Here is a 20,049-nt window from a genome sequence, read left to right on the forward strand (position 1 = left end):
CAAATTGCCAACGGGGCAAAACACAGCGTGAGGGGCACGTCCGCGGGCAGCCACAGCGGGCGAGAGACCACTGGCAGCGGGCTGAGGAACCGAGGCTCCCGTAAGGGGAGTGACCCCAGCACCACGGCAGGGTTTCCCGGTGAAGTCCCTGAGGGGAGGCCGAGCCCTGAGGCCCAGCACCACGGCAGGGTTTCCCGGTGAAGTCCCTGAGGGGAGGCCGAGCAATGAGGGCAGGCCCTGCCCGCGGGGAGGGCTCATGGCCCGGCCCCGCCCGGCCGCAGCCACGGGCAGGGGGCGGTGCTGCGGCGCCGCTCGCTGCGAGGCGGGAAGGGGAGGCGGGAGCGGCGCGCGGCATGGAGGGCGGGGGGGCGGCGGTTGGCGCTGAGGTGCCGGCCGTTGGCGCTGAGGGGAGCGGGCGGTGCCCGGAGCCCGGTGCCCGGTGGCCGCCTCAGGCGGCGAGCGGCGGGGCTCTGGGCAGCGTGCCGCCCCGGTTCCCGTTCCCCTACAGGCCGTACCTCATCCAGGAGCGGTTCATGGCAGCGCTGTACGGCGCGCTACAGGCCGGGCAGGTCGGCATCTTCGAGAGCCCCACGGGCACGGTGAGACGCGGCGTGGGGACGGGGACGGGACGGGGACCGGGAGGGGGGCGGTGTCGGGAGCCGCTCCTGGACGGGTGATGCTTGGGGAGAGGGGCTGGGGCAGGCCGGACTCCATCCCCACACAAGTTCAAAGCCTGGTGTCCCGTTTCAGAGAGGTGTCAGCCACATCCGTGGTGCTGGTGTTGGGACTATGTTCAGCGCACTCTGCACAGGTGCATGGGAGAAACAGGCACCACATGAAATGGCAGTGCAGGATAATAGAGTGCCACATCTGTGTCTGCACATGTGGTCTTGGCCTGATCCCACTCTGAAGTGGGTCTTCTCTGTGGTCTGTCACGGACAGCGATGTATCAGGTGTGTGGCCTGTCCTGTTTGTTTTCACCAGGGAAAATCACTGAGTCTCATCTGCGGGGCCCTCTCCTGGCTCAGAGACTTTGAGGAGAAGAAGAAGCAGGAGGAGGCACGGCTCCTGGCACTTGAGGACAAGGGACGGGAGGAGAAGCAGCCACTGACTTCTGATGAGCCAGGACGTTCGACTAGCAAAGACTCATCTGGGGAACCAGATTGGATTACGGCGTTTGTGCAGAAGAAAGAAGAACAGGATATGGTGAACAGGCTAAAGGTTAAGAAATGTTCATGTGTAGAGGAAGGGGAAAACAGCAAGGTGTGAGGATCAGAATAGGAGATATCATGGGTGATGGCTGGAAAAGCAGATGATGCAAACCTGGTGGTCTTTGTCATTCACAGCACTTCATAACTTTTTCAGTTAAGAGGGATGAGGCATTCCTATACAGGTTGCATAGGATAGGAAACTGTTGCTGTCAACACAGTAACGTTTAATAAGCATGCAAGGAGAAAGGGACCTACTGACAATTCTGACGATTCAGTTTCTTTTTTTTTTTTTTTGACTACTCCCAGGGAATAGGAAAGTAATTATACCTGGCTTTTAGGACTAAATACAATTCATCCTTCCCTCACTCTCATTTTATTTTAGGAAGAGCAGATCAGGAGGAAAAAGCGAGAAGAACGTCTTGAGAAAATTCGCCATAATGTGCAGTTAAAATACGCAGCAAAGAGGAAGGTGAGTTGTCCTGAAGAGATTAGAAGTTTCTGCATAATCTCAAGTATTGTTCGTACTTGCTTATGCCTGTCATTTGACTCTGAATTTTCTGACCCATCTGTTTTGGGAGCTCTTGGATGAACTGGCCCTCTGAAATTTTTGGTTAGATTAGTTTTTTAAAGTGCAGATGTGAAAAAACACTTTGTAGAGAATTACCTGACAGCATTTGTGTGTAGGTAGAAAGGGTGGTTTTTTTTGAAAAGTTTTTTTTTTTTTTGGAAGCTCTTTGTTTTATGAGCATCTGTAAGCACTGTACTTCTGGAATACTGGAATTCTGGAATAAAACCCGTAGATCTTGGATCCAATTTAAGAGCATGGGAACAGAAGACCAAGAAAAAAGCCAAATCAGACTTTGGTTGTACTTTGCTCACCACTAGGGAACAATTCTACTTGTTTACCTTCTGGACAATAGAGTCATATCTTCTACAAAGTGTCCCTTTTCTACATGTAGGAAGTTGATAGATCTGTTTTCCTGCCATTTAGATGGGTGAACTGGCCCCAGAACCCTTGACCCTAAGCTTTTTGATGGTGTGAGTTAAACTTCCCAGAAATCCCCACTTCAGGTCCCCAAAGAGACAGACTTATGAGGCAGCCAGGCTATTAGTTTTTAGTGTGCTCCATCTCAAGTGCTGTGTTATGTTTTATTCAACTCCTGTCAAAAGGATACAGCAGAAATAGCAAAGGTTCCGAGGTGAACAGCAAATCAAAAACAAGTGGAACGAAAAGCTTGTTTCTTAAAAGAGAATGTAAAGCATGGGAAATAGGAAGCATAATAAAAGGAAGAAAGCAAATTGGAGCAAAGTTACAGAGATTTGGAAGAGCAACTGATTCATCTACTCTATAGTACTTGTAAACTGCCTTTCTTCATAATGCCAGAGTGAAAGAATGCTCATTAAAGTTGGAAGGTACTGTTGGAAGTTGGAAGGAACTTTTCATTATCAGAACAGAAAACCAATAAGCAAACTGTTCTTCAACATTTTAATAGAATTTCTGTGGAGGGACAGACCTGGTTTAGAATAAGAACCACACAACAGGGGAAGAAAAAAAAGCAGAGAAAAATCTTGTGCTCTTTATTCAAAACAATTACTGAGTTCATCTTAGTCTTGAGTTAACTGTGGATGTATTATTTGATTATATCCTTACATGTTTGATGGGTTGCTGTTGTTTTACACATTATTTTTTCTGAGGCAGTCATTTTTATGGGCCAATTTAAGTGACTGATGTGGTATTACATGGATGTTGTCACTTGAAGTTCTGGGTGTTTAGAGGGCCTTTTGCCCAGAAGGTTTTTATGTTTCCCCTTCACGTACGTCTGTGTGGTCAAATCTTTGGCTGTTGCTGTCATCTGCATTGTGCAGGGCTGAATCATTTTAGACACCAGTGGTGCATTTGCTTGTCCTGCTGAGGGTGTACCCAGCAAGCCATTCTCTGCGCTACATGGCATAAAGTGGTGCGAGTGCCACTTCTCTGTGTGAGAAATAATGTGCTCATGTGCTCGCTCCAGAGATCTGAGGAGGATGAGACAAAGCGCCTTCTTCAGCTCAGCAAGGAGGCTCTTTCGGAGGGAGCTGGAGCAGATGTTCTGGAGCAGCTGGATCACAATGAGGAGGAGCTGATCCTTGCTGAATATGAGAGTGACGAGGAAAAGAAAGCGGCATCTGGGTAAGGGCAAGGACTGAGGGGGTTCCAGTCATGCTCTCAGTCATGTGGTCTGAATTCTGATTTTTTGGTAGACCTGTGCAGAGCCAGGAGTTGGACTCGATCCTTGTGGGTCCCTTCCAACTCGGGATATTCTGTGATTTTATGTCAAGGAAATGTCTTCTTTATCATTTTTGGATTGCCTTAATTAAAGGGATTTTGGCTGTGATTGCTTTCTTGGGATTTCTCTGGGGTTCTTTGAGTGTTTATCATGCTTGGTATAAAGGTGGCTCTCTGTTGTGAAGATCCAGAGTTTCTCTCCCATTCAAGCTGGGGTAGCACTTGTTCTGGTCGGTTGGTTGGTAGGATGTTGGAAAGTTTTTGTGTGTTTGTTTGAGGATGATCAGTAATTTAGAGTGTCTTCTGACACAGTGCATCTTTCTCAAAATGCATGGCAATTTCCTGTCTTTATCCGTGCCTGGTTCCCAGAGAATGCCTCTGGATGCTGGGTAAATGACTCGAGATCAAGTTCCTTGCATTAGAAAAGCAAAATGGCCCTCGGGCAGCAGAGAAAGCTACCAGTCCTGCTGGTCAGCAGCAGCATCTTTTGGTACTCTACAGGAAGAGATGGTCACATTCCTAAAGGTTGGAGCTACAGCACGAAAACCACGGGCACACTTTTCTCTATCATACATTTGTTTCTTTTGCTTTATGCAGAAAGCCAGAAGCCATACTTTGGTAATAAAAGTCAAATACATCTAAAATACAAATTTACTAATTAGTATGTAGACAGATCCTCCTGCCTTAAAATTGCAAAGCATTTAAGCTACACATAAATGTAGTAGTTATTAAGCATTAAACTGCTATTGCCTTTGAGGAATTGTATGGCAGTTTCTTCCTGAAACTTTTCTTTATGCAACAGCTTGAGGGTGGTAAATTGTCTCTAAGGGGAATGTTTTACAAAAATAAATAAATAAGCACACCAAAGAATAGTATAGCACTGATTAGCTTATGCCTGGGGCTTAGAAGCTCCAGATTTAAAAGAAAAAAAAAAGCTTCTTGAAGTTGCTAAAGTCACAGCCCTACAGACATATTTCTTTTAAAGAGCAAGGCTTGACTCAGTTGTGCACACTCACACTTAAACTATTCAATGTGTCTAAGTCAATTTTTCTTTTACTAAGAAAAACTAAGTCAATTTTTCTTTTACTTCCTGATGATACAAGCACCTCTCTTGAGACTGCTGTCTTGTGGTAGAGCATCATTGATTATAACTTTTTCTTTCCTTAGGCTGGAGGAAGATGATGATGATGATTTGGAAGAAGAGCATGTGACAAAGGTGAGATGAGGACACCTCACAGAACAGTGTAGCAGAGTTACGGCTTCCTTGCACCCAGCAATGCAGCACAGAGGGATTTGGGAAGTGGCATCCAGTAACTGCCGAGTTTGTTGGTAATAGCAACCAGTTCTGCTGCTCTCATCTCCTTCTGGACTATGCCGGCTGCCTAAGCAGTTTGCTCTGCTAACGTTGCTGAAATTTTGTTGTGGCTTGCTATAAAGGCACGCTGCAAGAAATGTTTTTTCATTACTCTTCAATGGTGAGTCCCTGTTATTATAATGGCCTTGGAAAATTCAGCGGAAACAAAGGACAAATGCACAAAGGTAGGGCTTTGGCCTTGACAGTTGTAAAGTGACGGACGCTCAAGCATGTGCCTTCCCTTGTGTTTTGAAGCCTTGAGCAAGATTAACATCGTTGACGTGCTTGGCTGCTTCCTTGCAGGATTGGTTGTAGATAGGAGGTTGGTTTCCATGTTCTCATCTTCACTTTGTTCTTCCTCACTGTAGATTTACTACTGCAGCCGCACGCACTCCCAGCTGTCGCAGTTTGTGCATGAAGTACAAAAAAGTCCTTTTGGCAAAGACACGCGTCTGGTCTCTTTGGGATCCAGGCAGGTATGTGGTATGTTCACAGAAGGATCTGGGTGCGTGTTAATTTAAGTATAAAGGGCTTTCCTAAGAGTTGTGTGGATGTGACACCTCAGAAGCCACCTCAGGGACTGACAGGATCTTCCACTGGAAAAACTAAAGTAGTTATGGGTCAGATCTGCATGGTGCATTTTTTGTGAGCTGTTTGGCCATTTACCCTTTGATGTAAATGCAAAAGTCTGTTTTCCCTCTTCTGATGTGGAAGATTGCAGATGCCTGAGTCACTGAGAAGGCACTCTTCTCGGTATTAATTCTGCTAGCATCTTTTTAGAAGCTGTTGTGTAGCAGCGAGCCACCTGAGGGCACCTTTTCTCGTTTTTTCTCCCAAGTTATTAGGGGTTTTGAGCATATTTGTAGCAGCTAGTACACATGATATCTGACTGACAGACTTTTCTATTTTGGAATCTGGCCTATGATTGCTTTGAAGAAGCTTTTACAGAAGCTTCTTTTACAGCTGCCTTACAGCGAAGGGTGCGCGCTGTTCTTAATGACCATCTCCTGCTTCTTCTCTTTGCATGTCTAAGAACCTGTGTGTGAATGAGGAGGTGCACCGCTTGGGGGCTCTCCAGCTCATCAATGACCGCTGCATGGAGATGCAAAAGAACAAACATGGTATGAACACTTCCAGCCTGGGGAGGCAACTGCTGATAAAGCTGCTGTGAGAGTCTGCAGACAGTGCTCTCTGCCATTCAATTCTAGCGAAAGAGTTTACCCTCCTTACTGCTTTTACTTCTCTTGTCCTCCGGGGTAGGATGCTGAGGTCTGTATTTTCTGAGTGTCTTACATCGGCCAGGACTCGTGCGTGGAAGCACGCTTGTCGTTCTAACTTACTGCTGGTGATGTGGGGAAATGGCACGTGACTAAGTCTAACCAGCAAGAGCAGCATCCACTAGGGGATGGAAATGTCTCTGCTGAATACTTTTTAAATAGACAGTGGGTCAAAAATACTCAGGACAAAGCCTGCTTTAAAGTCCAGGAGGAAGTGCTATAAGGGTGCAAAGGAGTGGTTTAAGACTATATGAGTGTGTTGCTCATGTCTTTCTTTTGATTTTTGCTGTCAGAAAAGAAGTCTGGTGAAGAGACGGAAGGGAAGAAGAGACGTGTGAGTCGCGCTACGTGCCCTTTTTATTCCTATGAACAAATGCAGTTTCTCCGTGATGAAGTTCTAGTGGAAGTGAAGGATATCGAGCAGCTGGTGGCTTTGGGAAGGGAGACCAAAGCCTGTCCATACTATGGGAGTCGATACGCCATTCCTGCTGCTCAGGTAAGGTCTGCGTGCTGCTTAGGGGCCTCTAACAATAAACCCATTACTTGCTCCTGCCAGTACCGTGCTGCACAATGTTTTGGCAGTTTGTAAACAGGCTGTGTTTCTGTCAGGTGTGGTTTTGCTGAGAAAGAAAAGGAAAAAGAGAATACTCATTTCAAGTTAATAGGGAGGCTGTATGTTTGGGTTTCGGGTCAAGCAGTCTGAAATACTAGAAAGGCTCAATAACTGTGAGGTGATACTGGCACATGGATATAGTCTTAGCACTTGCTGCTGCTCTTCTTCCTTGCTTGGTTCTCTAGCAGAAGACAAGCTCTCAGTCCTTTGAAGGAGGTTAGGAAGGTAACCTGCTGTTGCACCGCTGGGCTGTTCTCACTGTAATTATTTGAGGGTTGAGCAAGATGAAGAATCAGTGTGCACAATCATCTCAGCTTACCTCCCATTGCCCGTCTTGAGCATGTGCTCCTGTCTCTTGTGCTACTTCTTCCACAATAAGAGTAAGACACTTGGCTGATTTCTGCAAGGCCGTCTGATGTAGGCCTTTGCTGAGCAGTTGGTGAGTGCTCTACGTCTGTAAGGGTGAGAGCTGGAACCAGGGCAGTGTGTGCTTCTCCTGTAGCTGGTGGTGCTGCCCTACCAGATGCTCTTGCACGAGGCTACCAGGAGCGCTGCGGGGATCAGTCTGAAGGACCAGGTTGTGATCATTGACGAGGCCCACAACCTCATAGACACCATCACCTGTATCCATAGCGCGGAGGTCAGCGGCTCTCAGGTGAGTCACGGCTGGTCCTTTAACCGCGAATGAGCTCTCTGTGCAGCAGAGCGCCCTTTCTTGACTCCTCTGACACCAGCTCCACTTTTTGTTCTTGTAGCTGTGCTGTGCCCACTCCCAGCTGCTGCAGTACATGGAGAGATACAGGTGAGGATCTCGGAGGAGAACAGCCTAGCGGTGGCAGGCAGCGTGGATGCCGTGGCTTGTCTCGTGTCTGCAGGGCCTTTCTTGCTTTTTTCCCAGCGGAAGGTTGTTTGCATTAATCCTTCTGCAGATGAAAAGCCACTTGCTTCATTATCTCTGTCTGGAACCGGTCTAAGTCAGACTCCTGGGGCTGGTATTAAGCAGTGAGAAGGGGGTACCCTGAGGATTCTGGCTTTTCCTTATAGTCTCAGTTTCTTTCCCAATCTCTCTCTCTAATCGTTCCTGCTTTGTGATGCAGAGTTTCAAAAGCTCCAGTCTTTTATCTCTCTCCTGGACCTTAACCTCTCATGTGCTGACTGGCATCACGGCCGAGGCAGTGAGCTCTGAGGAGGAGGAAGCTGGATGTGGTTTTTTGACTCCGGCCAGATCTTGCATCTTGTCATCCCTGCAGTGCTTGATCATTGTGCTCAGTGCTAATAACTGAATTTGCACAGCGTTATCGCAACAGGGACTTGGGGCATCACTGCCATCGTAATAAACAAGCTGTAATTAGTGTGTGAGGAGAAAGGCGGCTGTAGGAACAGTGAAGTGCCTGGGCTGCATGGGTGAGTGCTCTGGAGTGATCTGGGGTAGGATATTCAGGGGTGTATGCCCTGTTACAAACAGGGAACGTGAGCAAAATGTTGTCTTCTGCTAGGGCATAGCTGGTGACTTGTTCAAGGTTATCAGGAAGCCTGTGTGAGAGCTGGAAGTAGATTAAAGCACCTCACAGCCAACTCTGCTTTCCAGCAGCTTCTCCGCACTTCCCCAACATATAGATCTCTGCTGCTATCTGGTTTTTGTCTCCCCCGAATTAAGGGGAGTTCAGTTGCTTGTCTCTGCAGCTTAGGAAGCTATGTGAGTTAGTCCCTGAAGGAGTTTTGGGGCCTAATACCTGCCTGTTTTTTTTTCATAGGAAACGTTTGAAGGCAAAGAACTTGATGTACATTAAGCAGATCCTGTATTTGCTGGAGCGGTTTGTAGCCATGCTGGGAGGTAAGCAAGCCCTTCCTCCCTCTGTGGGTGCTTATAGACTGAGAGCGCCGCCCCCCTTTGCCCTCCTCACAGGCTGCGGGGAGGGTTGCTCAGGTTAGGTTTGGGTACCAGTTACGTTATTTCTCAGTCTGTTTTGTAAGGTTGGGATGGGGACTGGTGTCTGCCCGAACCCCTCTCCTTTTTGATCAGCTGAGGAGCAGCAGGTGATGCCAGAAGTTGGTAGCGGCAGTTCCCCTCTCTTTCTGTGTGATTTTCAGATCTGATTTGAGTGGGAAGGTGGTAGGGTCCAAAGTGAGGAATATGGCAGATGTGTGACAGTGATCAGCACAGCACAAACACGGCTCAGAATAATTCTGTGTCATCTGGTGGCAAGACCTCTCTCTGTGGCAGGCATACCTCTGCAGAATGAATTCACTTTTTTTTCGTGAGTGGTACCTTTCCTCCGTGGAAAAAAGTACTAATTTGCCGTGATTTTAAATCCACTGGCGTTCACGGGGCTCCTTTCCTGCAATGCTTTTTTTGCTAGATATCGGTGTGCCTTGAGGAGAACCTGTCATTAAGTTCACAAAGAACTTCCTCCTTGCCCAGGGAAAAAGCAGGTCTGTGGTGTGGGGCCCTGTTGGTGCTCCCTGCCCTTCTCTCAGCTGTGCACCTCTCTTCCCCCCTGTTCCTAAGGGTCTCCTTTTCCCCACGTGTGGCCAAGCGCTTTCATTAGAGACTGCAGCCTGTGCACAGCTTCATGACTGAGGCTGCAAAGTGAGATGTGAGGTGGGTGTTAAACGCTAGGACAGACAGCGCAGCAAACAGCAGTAATTAATACGGCTCTGCGTGTCAGGGTCTGGATGTGGATCTCTCCTCGGGTTTTCCCCTCTTCCCAATCACCTGTCAGCCGCCCCGCTCCCCAGCGCTGCAGTGAGGAGGGCTGAGGGATGCACTGCAGTCCCTGTCCCCTCATCGTTGCGGCACGATGACTGTGTGGTGTGTGAGCATTTGTATGCACCCACCCTACCTGCTGCCTCTTGCTACAGAAGGAATGTAGGTGGTGTTTCTTAGGATGCAGCAGCACACTTGTCCTACACTGTAGGGTTATCCTACAGGGGAAAGACAAACCGAGCGAGAGCTGCTGTTTTCTCTGTATACCTTTTCCAGATGTCAAGTTGATTCTTGTTTTTTCTTTTTTTTTTTTTTTCTAGTGCTGTGCCCCTTTCGGCTTAGTTGTTAGTCTCTTGCTTAATTTTAAGACAGACCCATGGTAAGCCTTCCTTGAAATGGTTTCATGTTTTACAGGAAATGTGAACCAAAATCCTAGCTGCCAGGCAGTTTCCCAAACAGGTAAGACTGGAGCAAACGCCATAAGTCGGGGACTTGGATTTGGGCAGTAAGGGGCTGCAGGCCCAGCAGCTGATATATATATATATATATATATATATATATATATTTTCCCTTTCACCCTTTTCTTTTAGGGACAGTGCTAAAATCCATCAATGACTTCCTGTTTCAGAGCCAGATTGATAATATCAACCTCTTCAAGGTAGTGTAAATGTTGTCTCCTGTAGGGCATAGCTGGTGACTTGTTCAAGGTTATCGGGAAGCCTGTGTGAGAAGTGGAAGTAGAGTCAAGTGCCACATGGCAGAATCTGCTTTCTAGCAGCTTCTCTGCAGTTCCGCAATGTGCAGATCTCTGCTGCTGTCTGAATAACAGCGCGTTAAAGCTGGATGGGTGGTCTAGGGGTAGAGGGAAGCAAGCAATTAAACATGTGCATGTGCAGAGGCTGTCTGTAGGCAGAGCAAAACTGTAAGGGTTGAGGGTGAAGAAACTCCTACTCCAATAACCTAACCCATCCCTCAAACCTCTGAACACGGAACCTTAACACGGAGTTTCCGCTCAGGAAATGGTGCCTTTGTGCTAAAATGGTGTCTAGGGGGGTAGCTCTGACAAATGTGTGCCCCTCCCCAGGAGCACAGCAGGTGATATCCCTGCTGGACGAGGACGAGGACAGCGGGATGGGAGAGGGGATGCTGAATGCCAGTTCATTTTTGTGTCTTCCTCCAACAGGTTCAGCGTTACTGTGAGAAGAGCCTCATCAGCAGGAAGGTACTGCCCCTCTGGCTTTATGGCCCACAGCGTTCAAGTGCTGTTCCACACGCTGTGTTTGAAGTAGAAGATGCAGCAGCCGGGGTGGTGGGTCTGTCTTCTCCACCCAGCCTTGCAAACAAAATGGTTCCCGCAGAAAGCACCGTGGGGGCTGGTTACCCCTTGCTTGCACGGCGGAGAAGCACACAGCATGTTGTAGCGCAGCGTTCCAGGTGCTGATTCTGGGCTGCCTCGCTGTGCTGCACTGGGGAAACAAGCATCAGAGGCTTGTTTGGTTTTAGTTCGATGGGTGGGAAAAGTAATGGGAGCCCTGGGCTGCGCTGTTAGATTCGGATTGGGCTGGTTTGCCAACACCTACCGAGGAACTTCATCTGCACCAGGCCAGCAAACCTGTTTTTATTTTGTCTGATTCCTGCTGTTGGTGGTCTTAGCCTTTCTGGCTTTTGCTTGGCAGCTTTTCGGGTTTGTGGAGCGGTATGGCAGTCCTGCCACAGCTGTGAAGACGAACAAGGAGAACCAGAGGGTGGCTGGCTTGCAGAACTTCCTTCTGACCCTCCAGCAGGGATCCGATAAAGAGGGTGAGTTCAGACATCCTCCGCTTGTGCATTTGTGGACAAAGTGAGGATGTGGGACCTGCATCTGCGTCAGGGAATGGGAAAGGCAGAGCTGAAGAGTGAGATGCTGCTGAAGCTGTACTGCACAGGTGTTTTTTAATGTATCTGAGTAGATGGCTTAGGCAATTATACATTTGATTACAAGATCTCCTGAGGTCCCTTCCAAGCTGAGTGACGATGCGATTCACTGTTTACGCTGCGTGCACTCAAGCTTTGTACTGCTGTGACCTGCTGGCTCTGGGACCTGAGCTACCACGGGTACCTCTCTTTAGTGGTGCCAGCTGCAAAAGCCAGGTGTTTGTTGCAATTTTTTTCCTTAGCAATGAGATGGAACATGGATATCGTGTTCCTGGAGAAAGGACCCATCTGTATGTAGTGCTCAGGCCCTGTCTTCAGAAACGTAGCCTAAGCTGCCTGCCTCTCCTTCTACCTCCTGGCCAGCCCGTACTCTCCCTCCTGTGGAGCCGGAGAACGACCAGCTCCGAACTGCCTCCCCGCTGATGCAGATCGAGGGATTTCTCTCAGCCCTCACGAACGCAAACGAAGATGGCCGAGTCATTCTCAACAGGCAAGGTATGGCACGGGAGCGGTGACATGACTCGTGAGCAGGATGCTTCACTGGCAGTGAGGGAGGCTGGGGGGGGCGTAGCCCTACCAGAATGTATCTGTGCAGTCCACGATTCAGGCTGGCAGGCTCAGTCTGCGTGAGGACTCTCGTGAACCCAACAGAATTCCCAGCAAGGGCACTGGGGCTAGGGTTTGCTGAGTTCTGCTCCCACTTTGGATATTGATTTTTGTCTTACGATTTACTGTGCCTCCTCTACAGCGCCAGGAAGGTAAGGAAGCGGAAGGTAACTTTGGGGTTGTCATTACCTGTTGCTGCCATGACAGCACTGAATAGCAGAACCTTGCTTGGAGAGGTGGGGATCTGCCAGAGCGCCTGGGGCAGGAGGAGGGAGAATCTCTCATATCCAGGTTCGTCACAGATAATTCCCAATGCCATCTCTTTTTCTCTCTTTTTTTCGTTTTTCTTTTCCCCAGGCACTGTTGCTCAGAGCAGCCTCAAATTCCTCTTGCTGAATCCAGCTGTCCACTTTGCCAAGGTGGTGAAAGAATGCCGAGCTGTAATCATTGCTGGGGGCACCATGCAGCCGGTGAGGGAATTGGGATGCCGTGCTGGGCTCTCGGGACATCTCTGGCACTATCTACGAGCAGGCATGGAAAAATAAGAGCTTGGCTCCACTGGGACATGCTCTTCTCACCTCCTGTGGTGTGCGTGGGAAAGACCTCTCCTACCTACACTCTTATCTCCTTGATGCAGTCTCCCTGTACGAGGTGTCACACTTTGGTTGTGCACAGTGCTGTAGGTGCAGGGGCAGGATTGCCCTTGTTAACCTTTCGTGTCCTCAGGACATCAATAGGCTGAGCTCACGGTAGGCTGGAACTAGCATGGGTAGCGGTCAGAGGACCCTGTAAAGCCAGCTGACCTCCTAAAGGGATAGGGATTCCTCACATGGGGATCCCTGAAAAGAAACCAAAAACATAGGGGATTTTTCAGAAAAATCAAGACTTAAGTCTCGTTATGGTGGCAGGATCCATCTCTTCAGCTTAACATCCTTATTCTGTTGCTTTTGAATGCAGTTCCAGAGAGACTGTGTTTGTATTGCACAGGTACAGGGGTGTGTCAGACATCTCAGTTATACCTATGCAGTTCCTCTGTTCCTGTTTCTGGGCAGGAATGTCCTGACGTCTCCTCTTTGCTCTTGAGGAGGCCCCGTCTGAGAAAATTATTGAGATTTTTCTCACAAAGGGAGGGAAGAAGGGTGCGAAGCGCAGGACCTTAGTGAAGCAGTGGCCTCCTTTTTCGAAAGGCCCCATTCCAACTTCGAACCCTTCAGACTGCAACTCGGAGAGAGGATGTCGCTGCAGTCCAAGATGTGGTCTGTGCAGTGCTTGGGAGTCCTGGTAATATTTTTTTTTGCACCTGGGGAAGTCTGAAGTTGGAGCTCTGCACACCTCCCACCCCTTGTGTGCTCAGCACTCCCATGGCCTGATTTCCTGATCGTGGAGGAAGCCCACCTCCTCTGCTTGTCTCCGCACTGAGCTCGTCAGCTCTCCCTCCGCACTGGTGCTCAAGGAGCAGCGCTGCTGCAGCTGGTGCAGCACCCCCTGGGACCTGACCTCTCTCTGGCTTGCCATCCGCAGGTGGCTGATTTCCGAGAGCAGCTGCTGTCCTGCGCCGGCGTGGACCCTGCGCGAGTCGTGGAGTTCTCCTGCGGTGAGCGTGCTGGGGGAGCAGGGCAGGGTGACAATCCGTCCGCGTGGCACCCGAGCGCTGCTGGTTGCCTTTGGGGCTGTTCTGCCAGCGCTCTAAGCAACACGGCGTCCTTCTAGGAAGTCACGGCCGCAAAGGGGTGCTCGGCCCTTCCCACGCGGGGCTCCCTCGGCAGCAGGCCGCGTGCCTCGCCATCTTCCCAGGGGTCAGGGAGCGGAGGCCAGAGCAGCCGGGGGGACTTGTACACTTTGGCTTGATGAGGCAAACGTGCCTGCATCAGTGCACGCAGGTGCTGCTGTTCAGCCAGCAGTGTCTGTGCACAGCCAACGCGTTGACTCACTGCTTGGTCTGGTCTCCAGGACACGTGATCCCTCCCGAAAACATCTTACCTATAATCCTCTGCAGCGGGCCTTCCAACCAGCAGCTGGAGTTCACCTACCAGACCAGAGACCTGCCCCAGATGGTCAGTCCTGCCTTTCTTCCCTTCCCTGGCATCTTTGTTGCTTCGCTTGCCTGTGTTTCTTGGGACACTGTGCTCTCTGACAGGTGGGAGGGGAAATGCATGGGGTTTTGGGCAGGTCTGTTGCGAAGCGATTGGGAGAGAGGAGCGTGGTTTGAGCTGCCTGCTCAGAGGAATCTGTTGGAGACCAGGAAGACCTGCAGCTCTGGCTGTGCTCAGATCTGTGTGTGTGCGCTGGACACCACGAAGAGATGTGACTGTGCCTCACAGTTTGATGGCCTGCGTGGCAGGGGAACAGTGCAGTCCAGCCCTGGCAGCAGCTGGTTCTGTGCTCTTCCCTTCCTTTGGTCAGCCAGCCTGCACCCAGCACCAGGGAGCAGCGCTGCTCAGCCCCTGCCGAATCCCCACCAGGTGTGCTAGCGCCCCTCGTCTGTTCTAGTGTGGCAGTTTCCACCCCCTGGGACAACAGACAGAGGCTCTCCCTTCCCTTACCCTGCTCCACAGTGGTAAGGGAAACTCTGGGTTAGTGAACGGCTTTTTGGTGATTCCCCGCTCCCCCAGACAGCTTAGACCTCACATATTTCCCCAGTGTTTCCTCCCCCGGGGTACGTCGCAGGAGAGGTGTGATCCTGGGGTTGCGCACAGAACTGGAGCGGCATTCGCCGAGCTCCTGTCGGCTGCAATCTGCTCTCGTCTCTCTCGCAGATGGATGAGACGGGCCGAATCCTTTGCAACCTGTGCAACGTGGTGCCGGGGGGCGTGGTGTGCTTCTTCCCCTCCTACGACTACGAGAAGCAGGTGCACGCCCACTGGGAGAAGACGGGGCTGCTCACCCGCCTGGCAGCAAAGAAGAAGGTAATTGTGCAGCCAGGGGCACTCGGTACTCTAAATGGTAGCTTCAAAAGTCAAACAATTATCTATGCATTACAGGCCTCTCTCGCTGAGTTGTTCTCATACTCTGCACAGCGGAGCAGAGCAGATGTTTATCTAGCCAATCCCTCTAGTAATGAATAAATGATACTTCCTGGGCGGCTGATCGCTGAGCGGGGATCTAAATTAGATTAAATGCAGCTATAGATTCTTTAAGTGCACAGTCTGTGTGGTGGCCATGGAGGGCGACAGTCCTCGCCTTCTGTAGCCAGCAAGCCAGTCCCCTTGTAGCTGAGGGGCTGTTCAGGTTGAGCTCTTCTGGGGAATTTGCCTTTCCCAGGCTGAGCTGTGTGTCCCTTGAACGTGGACCAGCACTACTAAGGGGTAGACAGCATTGTACTAGCCTGAAATTTGTAAGACAAATGTCAGTATTTTGCTGGTAGAAGTGCAGAGTTGGAAATTGAAAAGCTAGCCATGGTGACTCCTGCTGAAAGAGCAATGGAACGTTAAATAGGGAACAAGAACATTAAATGGGGAGATCACTGCAAATAGGAATTTTTTGCTATCACAGCAAAAACTGTGACTGTCACAGGTATTTGAAGGCTGGGTAGTGAAGTTCAGGCAGTCTGACCCTCTTGGGGGGTGAGGTGTGTGTCTTGGATTATGTACCAAGGGAAAAAAAAGAGAACCACAGATATCTCGGCTGTGATTTCTCTTTTACCGGAAGCCAAAGCTAAATAACTTGCCGCATGGACTAGCAGAGCACCGTCCCAGATACTTCACAGCCGTGGTGCGCTCTGGCATGTGGCTCTCTGCCTGGAGGTTTTTGGGGCGGAAGCCCCGTGCTTCAGCGTCCCCGTGTTTGTGGAGCTGTCGTTCAGCGTGCCTTTCAGGGGTGCTCTGTCAGGGCCCTCGCGGTCTGCCCGGCACCTCCAAGGCTTCTGCCACAGCCACGCAGCCTGCTCTGCCTTGCAGCTCTGATTTGTTCGTTTGGCCTTTGCAGTTTCCAGCAAATTGGATATGCGTTAGCAAAGCAATTTGGTAGCAGTGCACCGAGTGTGACTTTCAGCTGCCTACACACGAGATCATATCATAGAAGAGGAAGGTTAAAGTCTTTCCAGAGGTGGCTGTGGTGAGATCACACTGAGATTATATATAAATTACACAGGAAAATTAGTTTATATCAGAGGATTAACTAGCTACTGTTCAATAAATTAAATAGTTCTGGAATATATTTGCAATTGCCAGTTACTTTTCCACTGAAAGACTGATTCTGGCTGGTAAAATCTGATAGTAGCTCTTGCTAACCAAGAGGAAACATGTCCTTTAGGTTCTTTTACTGTCACAGAAAAGACAGACGTTGCACTTCTGGTTTACTACAAAAACAACTTATGATTTAGGCCAAGGTGCAGCACCTATCAAGATACAGCTCAATTCACTGCAGGGGCTTTCAGTAACCTAGTACTTTAGAACTCCATTAGGCATGCTGGAATAACATAAATACTACTCTGTATGCTGTGCATAGAAAACTAATTTATTCACTGGGCAAGGGAACAATTACTTGGAATTAATTGACGATTCAAATTGATCGGTCCAATCGCTGTCCTCCAAGATTTTGCATCTGGAGGGTCTGCTCATCCTGCTGTGCCTTTATGTGCAGGTGGAAGAGGGGCACACATTTTCCTGCCTTACAGCTCGCAGATGACTTCCAGCTTCCTGCAGCATTAGGCAAATCTGCCTAAGCTGGAGGGGAATGTTGGAAGGGAGCAGCTGCTGCTCCCTTCAGCACCCAGCTGAAAAGTGCTGTAGTAAGCATGCAGCGCTTTTCCAGGGCGGAGGGGAAAGGTGCTGGTGTGTTTTTTTTTTCCTCCTAGGAAATTTGCCCTTCCCTGATCTTAGTTCCATGTGCTCTTTAATAGCATGAGAATAAAATGATTTGTTTTATTTAAACTGTCTGCTTCCTGCTGCTGCAACTGATGCACTGTGCCTGTGACAGATCTTCCAGGAGCCCAAGAAGGCCAACCAGGTGGAGCAGGTGCTGGCGGAATACGCCAAGTGCATAAAGGTGAGCAGAGCTGACGGTGTTGGGAGTGAGACATCCCATCTGCGTACGGGAGTGTTGCCAAAGGAGACAACCGCAGCTTCTAACAAGGCCAGAGGACTCCAGCCCAGGTGTGTTTCTGAAGCGCAGAAACCTCCTGGTCTGAGGTGCTGGTTGCTCTCCTGCAGCGCTGCAGCCAGTCCGCAGGCCAGATGACGGGGGCCCTGCTGCTTTCTGTAGTTGGAGGCAAAATGAGCGAAGGGATCAACTTCTCTGATGACCTGGGAAGGTAAGGTGGCTGCCGCTTTGAAGGTGAGCGCCTGGTTTGTAGTGCGGTGACTCCAAGCAGGACGGACACATCGGTACTTGTGTAGATCGAAAATCTGGGAGATCACATGGCTTGGGCTGATGCTTAAGCCAATGAGAGGGCAAGTCTGCTGGGTGGTATAAAACTCGCCTATCGGGCACGCTTCTCAGGCGAGTAATGCAGCGAGGCTTGCCGTGCTAGATAATTCCTTGTTCTGGCACCCTGATTCCCTCTGCAGCTTTCGGTTTAGAATGTGCTTGTCAGGCTGCTGTGCTTTATTGCCGCCCTCGGTTTCCAGGGCTGGCTGTCTTTCAGGGGTGCAGTGACCTCTAATTTATCAGTCTATTGGCAAAGTGCTCCAGGATGAGACGCTAAGAGTAATGCAGTCCTCCCTTGCCCCTTGCAGGTGTGTGATTATGGTGGGAATGCCTTACCCCAACATTAAATCTCCAGAGCTTCAAGAAAAAATGACTTGGCTTGACAAAACAATGGTAACAGAGACACTTAGCCTCTGCTTCTTTCACTTCTGATTTTTTGTACTAACTTCCCTCCTGGCACACGAGTCCCAGGGCTGCCTTCAAAGACTTCTTCTTTTCTTTGAGCTTGCCCTCGTTGCCCAGACCATGTCACTGAGAGCACAGCCTTCTCCGTGCTGCTCATGTACAGAGAGCCTTAGGCACAGGTGAATAGGTCAGTGGTGGGAAGCACCATAGGGGCTCCCTGGGAAGTGAGTTCCAAGGGGAGTGAGGTTCCTTCACCGCAGAGGAGGTAGCAGAGGGTGCATGCCAGGATCACTTCTCCTCTTGGCTTACTTGTTCTTACTTGTACTTGCTGCCCACTGGAGATGCTGTTCCTGGGCAGCTGGGGACAAGTGTTCTGCTTTCAAGGCAGCCTTAGGCCGGCTCTCAGTGACTGCTCAGAATACTTTTCTAACTGCAGCCTTTCTTCTGTCCCTCCTTACTCTCAGCTTGGGGTCTGCTCGGATACCCACTCACTCTGCAGGGATAAAAGTATTTACTTACCTTGCTTTTTCATGAAGACTTCCTAGTTTGATTAACACCTGCCTTGTGTTAACCTATTTCTCCTTTCCAGCCAAGAGCTGCTGGCCCCGCACCTAGCAGAGTGCTGATTGAAAACCTGTGCATGAAGGCAGTAAACCAGTCAATAGGTAATTTGTTCCGCCTCGGACAGGCTGGGGGATACAAAATGTGACTGCACTGAAATAGCAGGGTAGGAAAAGGGAAGCAGTACCAATCACGCTGATTACAGCTGATGCAAACAGGAGCTTACTTGCCTGAGAACAAAGAGCTAAGTGCACCAGTTTAATGCCGTTGCACGTTCCGTGCAGGAAGAGCTATTCGCCATCAGCAGGACTTCGCGAGCATCCTGCTCCTGGACCACAGGTACGCCCGCCCTGCCATCTTTAACAAGCTGCCACAGTGGATCAGGGAGAGAACCCAGGTCAAACCTGCCTTTGGATCAGCTTTTGCAGAGTTAAGAAAGGTCAGCACATGTATCTTATGCGTGGTTGTGGAAACTGCCCCACTGTATTCATTTGTACCTTTTGCAAAGCCTCAGTTTGGCCGTTTAGAGCGAAGGTCAGGGATAAACTGTCTGGCTTCGTGTGTTCCTAGTTCCATCGAGGGAAATCAGATGCTTTGTGATGCAGACAGCGAATGGGCTGCAGGTCAACTCTGCGATGCGCGCCTTTTGAAGACCGGAAGCAACGCAGGTTCCTGCTTTTCTGTTTTAAGTAGTTTGTGAATCTCCTTTGTGGATGTTCGTTGTTCTGTATGAGCGCTTGGTCTTCACCGCCACAACCAGGAGGGAAACTGGTTGTAGGACTGAGGCTGGTGAAGGTAGCAGGAGGCTCCAGGTTGTTTACAGATGTTAAGGATTTATTTAAATTGATTAAATATTTTTAACCCACTTAAGCATGGGGCTTATAGTTATTTTGATCGAACACATGGGCCTTGTCACATCAACCACTAAGCTTAGGAGACCTGAAGACCAAAGAAAGTTTACAATTCTTGTGGAATGTTGTAGCTGTTAGCTCTATGCTAACAGGCCAGTAGTTTGTGTCATGCTGGAACTACACAGAGAGGCAGGTAAGACACAGGGTAGGTAAGGCTGCCAGTTATTTTTTTAATCCTCTTCTTTCTACTTTGCTTCAAGTTGGCAATAGATTCAAGGACTGGTTCATTCTTTTGAGTGGAATAAAGGTATGGCCATAATGCAGCACAGCACTTCTCCTCTCATCATGCTTGGTCATAGGATTACTCTGCTCTTTTTACTGCATTTTTTTTTAAACTCAAAATAACTTTCTGTGGAAAATGGTGAACTTTCTTTTTGGTGCAACTTGCCCGGGGCTCTTTTATATGTCATGGGTCCGTGCTGGAGGGCACCGATAACAACAAGGATGGCTGTGTAATCCCACGGCTATATAATCCCACAGCCACTCTCAGCTCTTTCTGTCATCAACTCTGTTCAAAGGAGCTATTTTGCCTCCTTGCCAGTTTCAGCAATTGGATGCTACCTCTCAAGGCTCTTCACAGGGAAGAAAGCACATAAAAATTAGACACAGAGCTGGTACCTGCTCCCTCTATGGTAATTGGCCCCACAGCAGCCGACACAGCTGCTTCTGAGAAACTCCTGCTCTGAGGCTCCTGCCCCTTGTGTGGGCACAGAGCTCCCAGCCTGGCTGAGCTCGGCCGCGACCCCAGCGCAGGCAGCAGCTGGAGCAGGGGGCGCTGGGCTGTAAGGCTAGCCCCGGCCTGAGCTGAGAGGGGCTGGGGGGCTTGCCTTTAAGCTACTCCTAATTGAGCACGTTTC

At 49.6% G+C, this 20,049-nt stretch overlaps 1 protein-coding gene across 4 annotated transcripts; it reads left to right on the top strand.

Moving 5' to 3' along the window:
* Positions 1–369: 369 nt before the first annotated feature.
* DDX11 (DEAD/H-box helicase 11) lies at positions 370–19,457 on the top strand. Of its 4 annotated transcripts, XM_040561963.1 has the most exons (27): positions 370–430; positions 461–599; positions 985–1,221; positions 1,594–1,680; positions 3,224–3,381; positions 4,645–4,693; positions 5,200–5,307; positions 5,865–5,952; positions 6,402–6,604; positions 7,224–7,376; positions 7,477–7,523; positions 8,476–8,555; positions 9,843–9,887; positions 10,019–10,086; positions 10,612–10,650; positions 11,105–11,228; positions 11,706–11,837; positions 12,306–12,418; positions 13,470–13,542; positions 13,899–14,002; positions 14,705–14,854; positions 16,866–16,934; positions 17,099–17,199; positions 17,624–17,708; positions 18,310–18,385; positions 18,566–18,720; positions 18,852–19,457. In XM_040561963.1, the coding sequence occupies exons 2-27, from the start codon at positions 534–536 to the stop codon at positions 18,879–18,881; spliced, it is 2,640 nt and encodes an 879-aa protein (XP_040417897.1). In that variant the 5' UTR covers positions 370–430; positions 461–533; the 3' UTR covers positions 18,882–19,457. The 4 variants fall into 4 exon arrangements, with proteins under 4 accessions (XP_040417897.1, XP_040417876.1, XP_040417867.1 ...); XM_040561942.1 differs by having other exon boundaries at positions 18,566–19,457; XM_040561953.1 differs by lacking the exons at positions 370–430; positions 461–599 and having other exon boundaries at positions 631–1,221.
* Positions 19,458–20,049: the final 592 nt, after the last annotated feature.

Source organism: Cygnus olor, chromosome 1, assembly GCF_009769625.2.
Source record: "Cygnus olor isolate bCygOlo1 chromosome 1, bCygOlo1.pri.v2, whole genome shotgun sequence".
NCBI classification, from domain to species: domain Eukaryota; kingdom Metazoa; phylum Chordata; class Aves; order Anseriformes; family Anatidae; genus Cygnus; species Cygnus olor.

Coding starts and splice junctions, on each gene's coding strand:
- DDX11 (XM_040561933.1), top strand. CDS start 790: ATGTTCAGCGCACTCTGCACAGGTGCATGGGAGAAACAGGCACCACAT. Junction 6,605..7,223: donor ACGCCATTCCTGCTGCTCAG/GTAAGGTCTGCG, acceptor CTTCTCCTGTAG/CTGGTGGTGCTGCCCTACCA. Junction 8,556..9,842: donor GTTTGTAGCCATGCTGGGAG/GTAAGCAAGCCC, acceptor CATGTTTTACAG/GAAATGTGAACCAAAATCCT.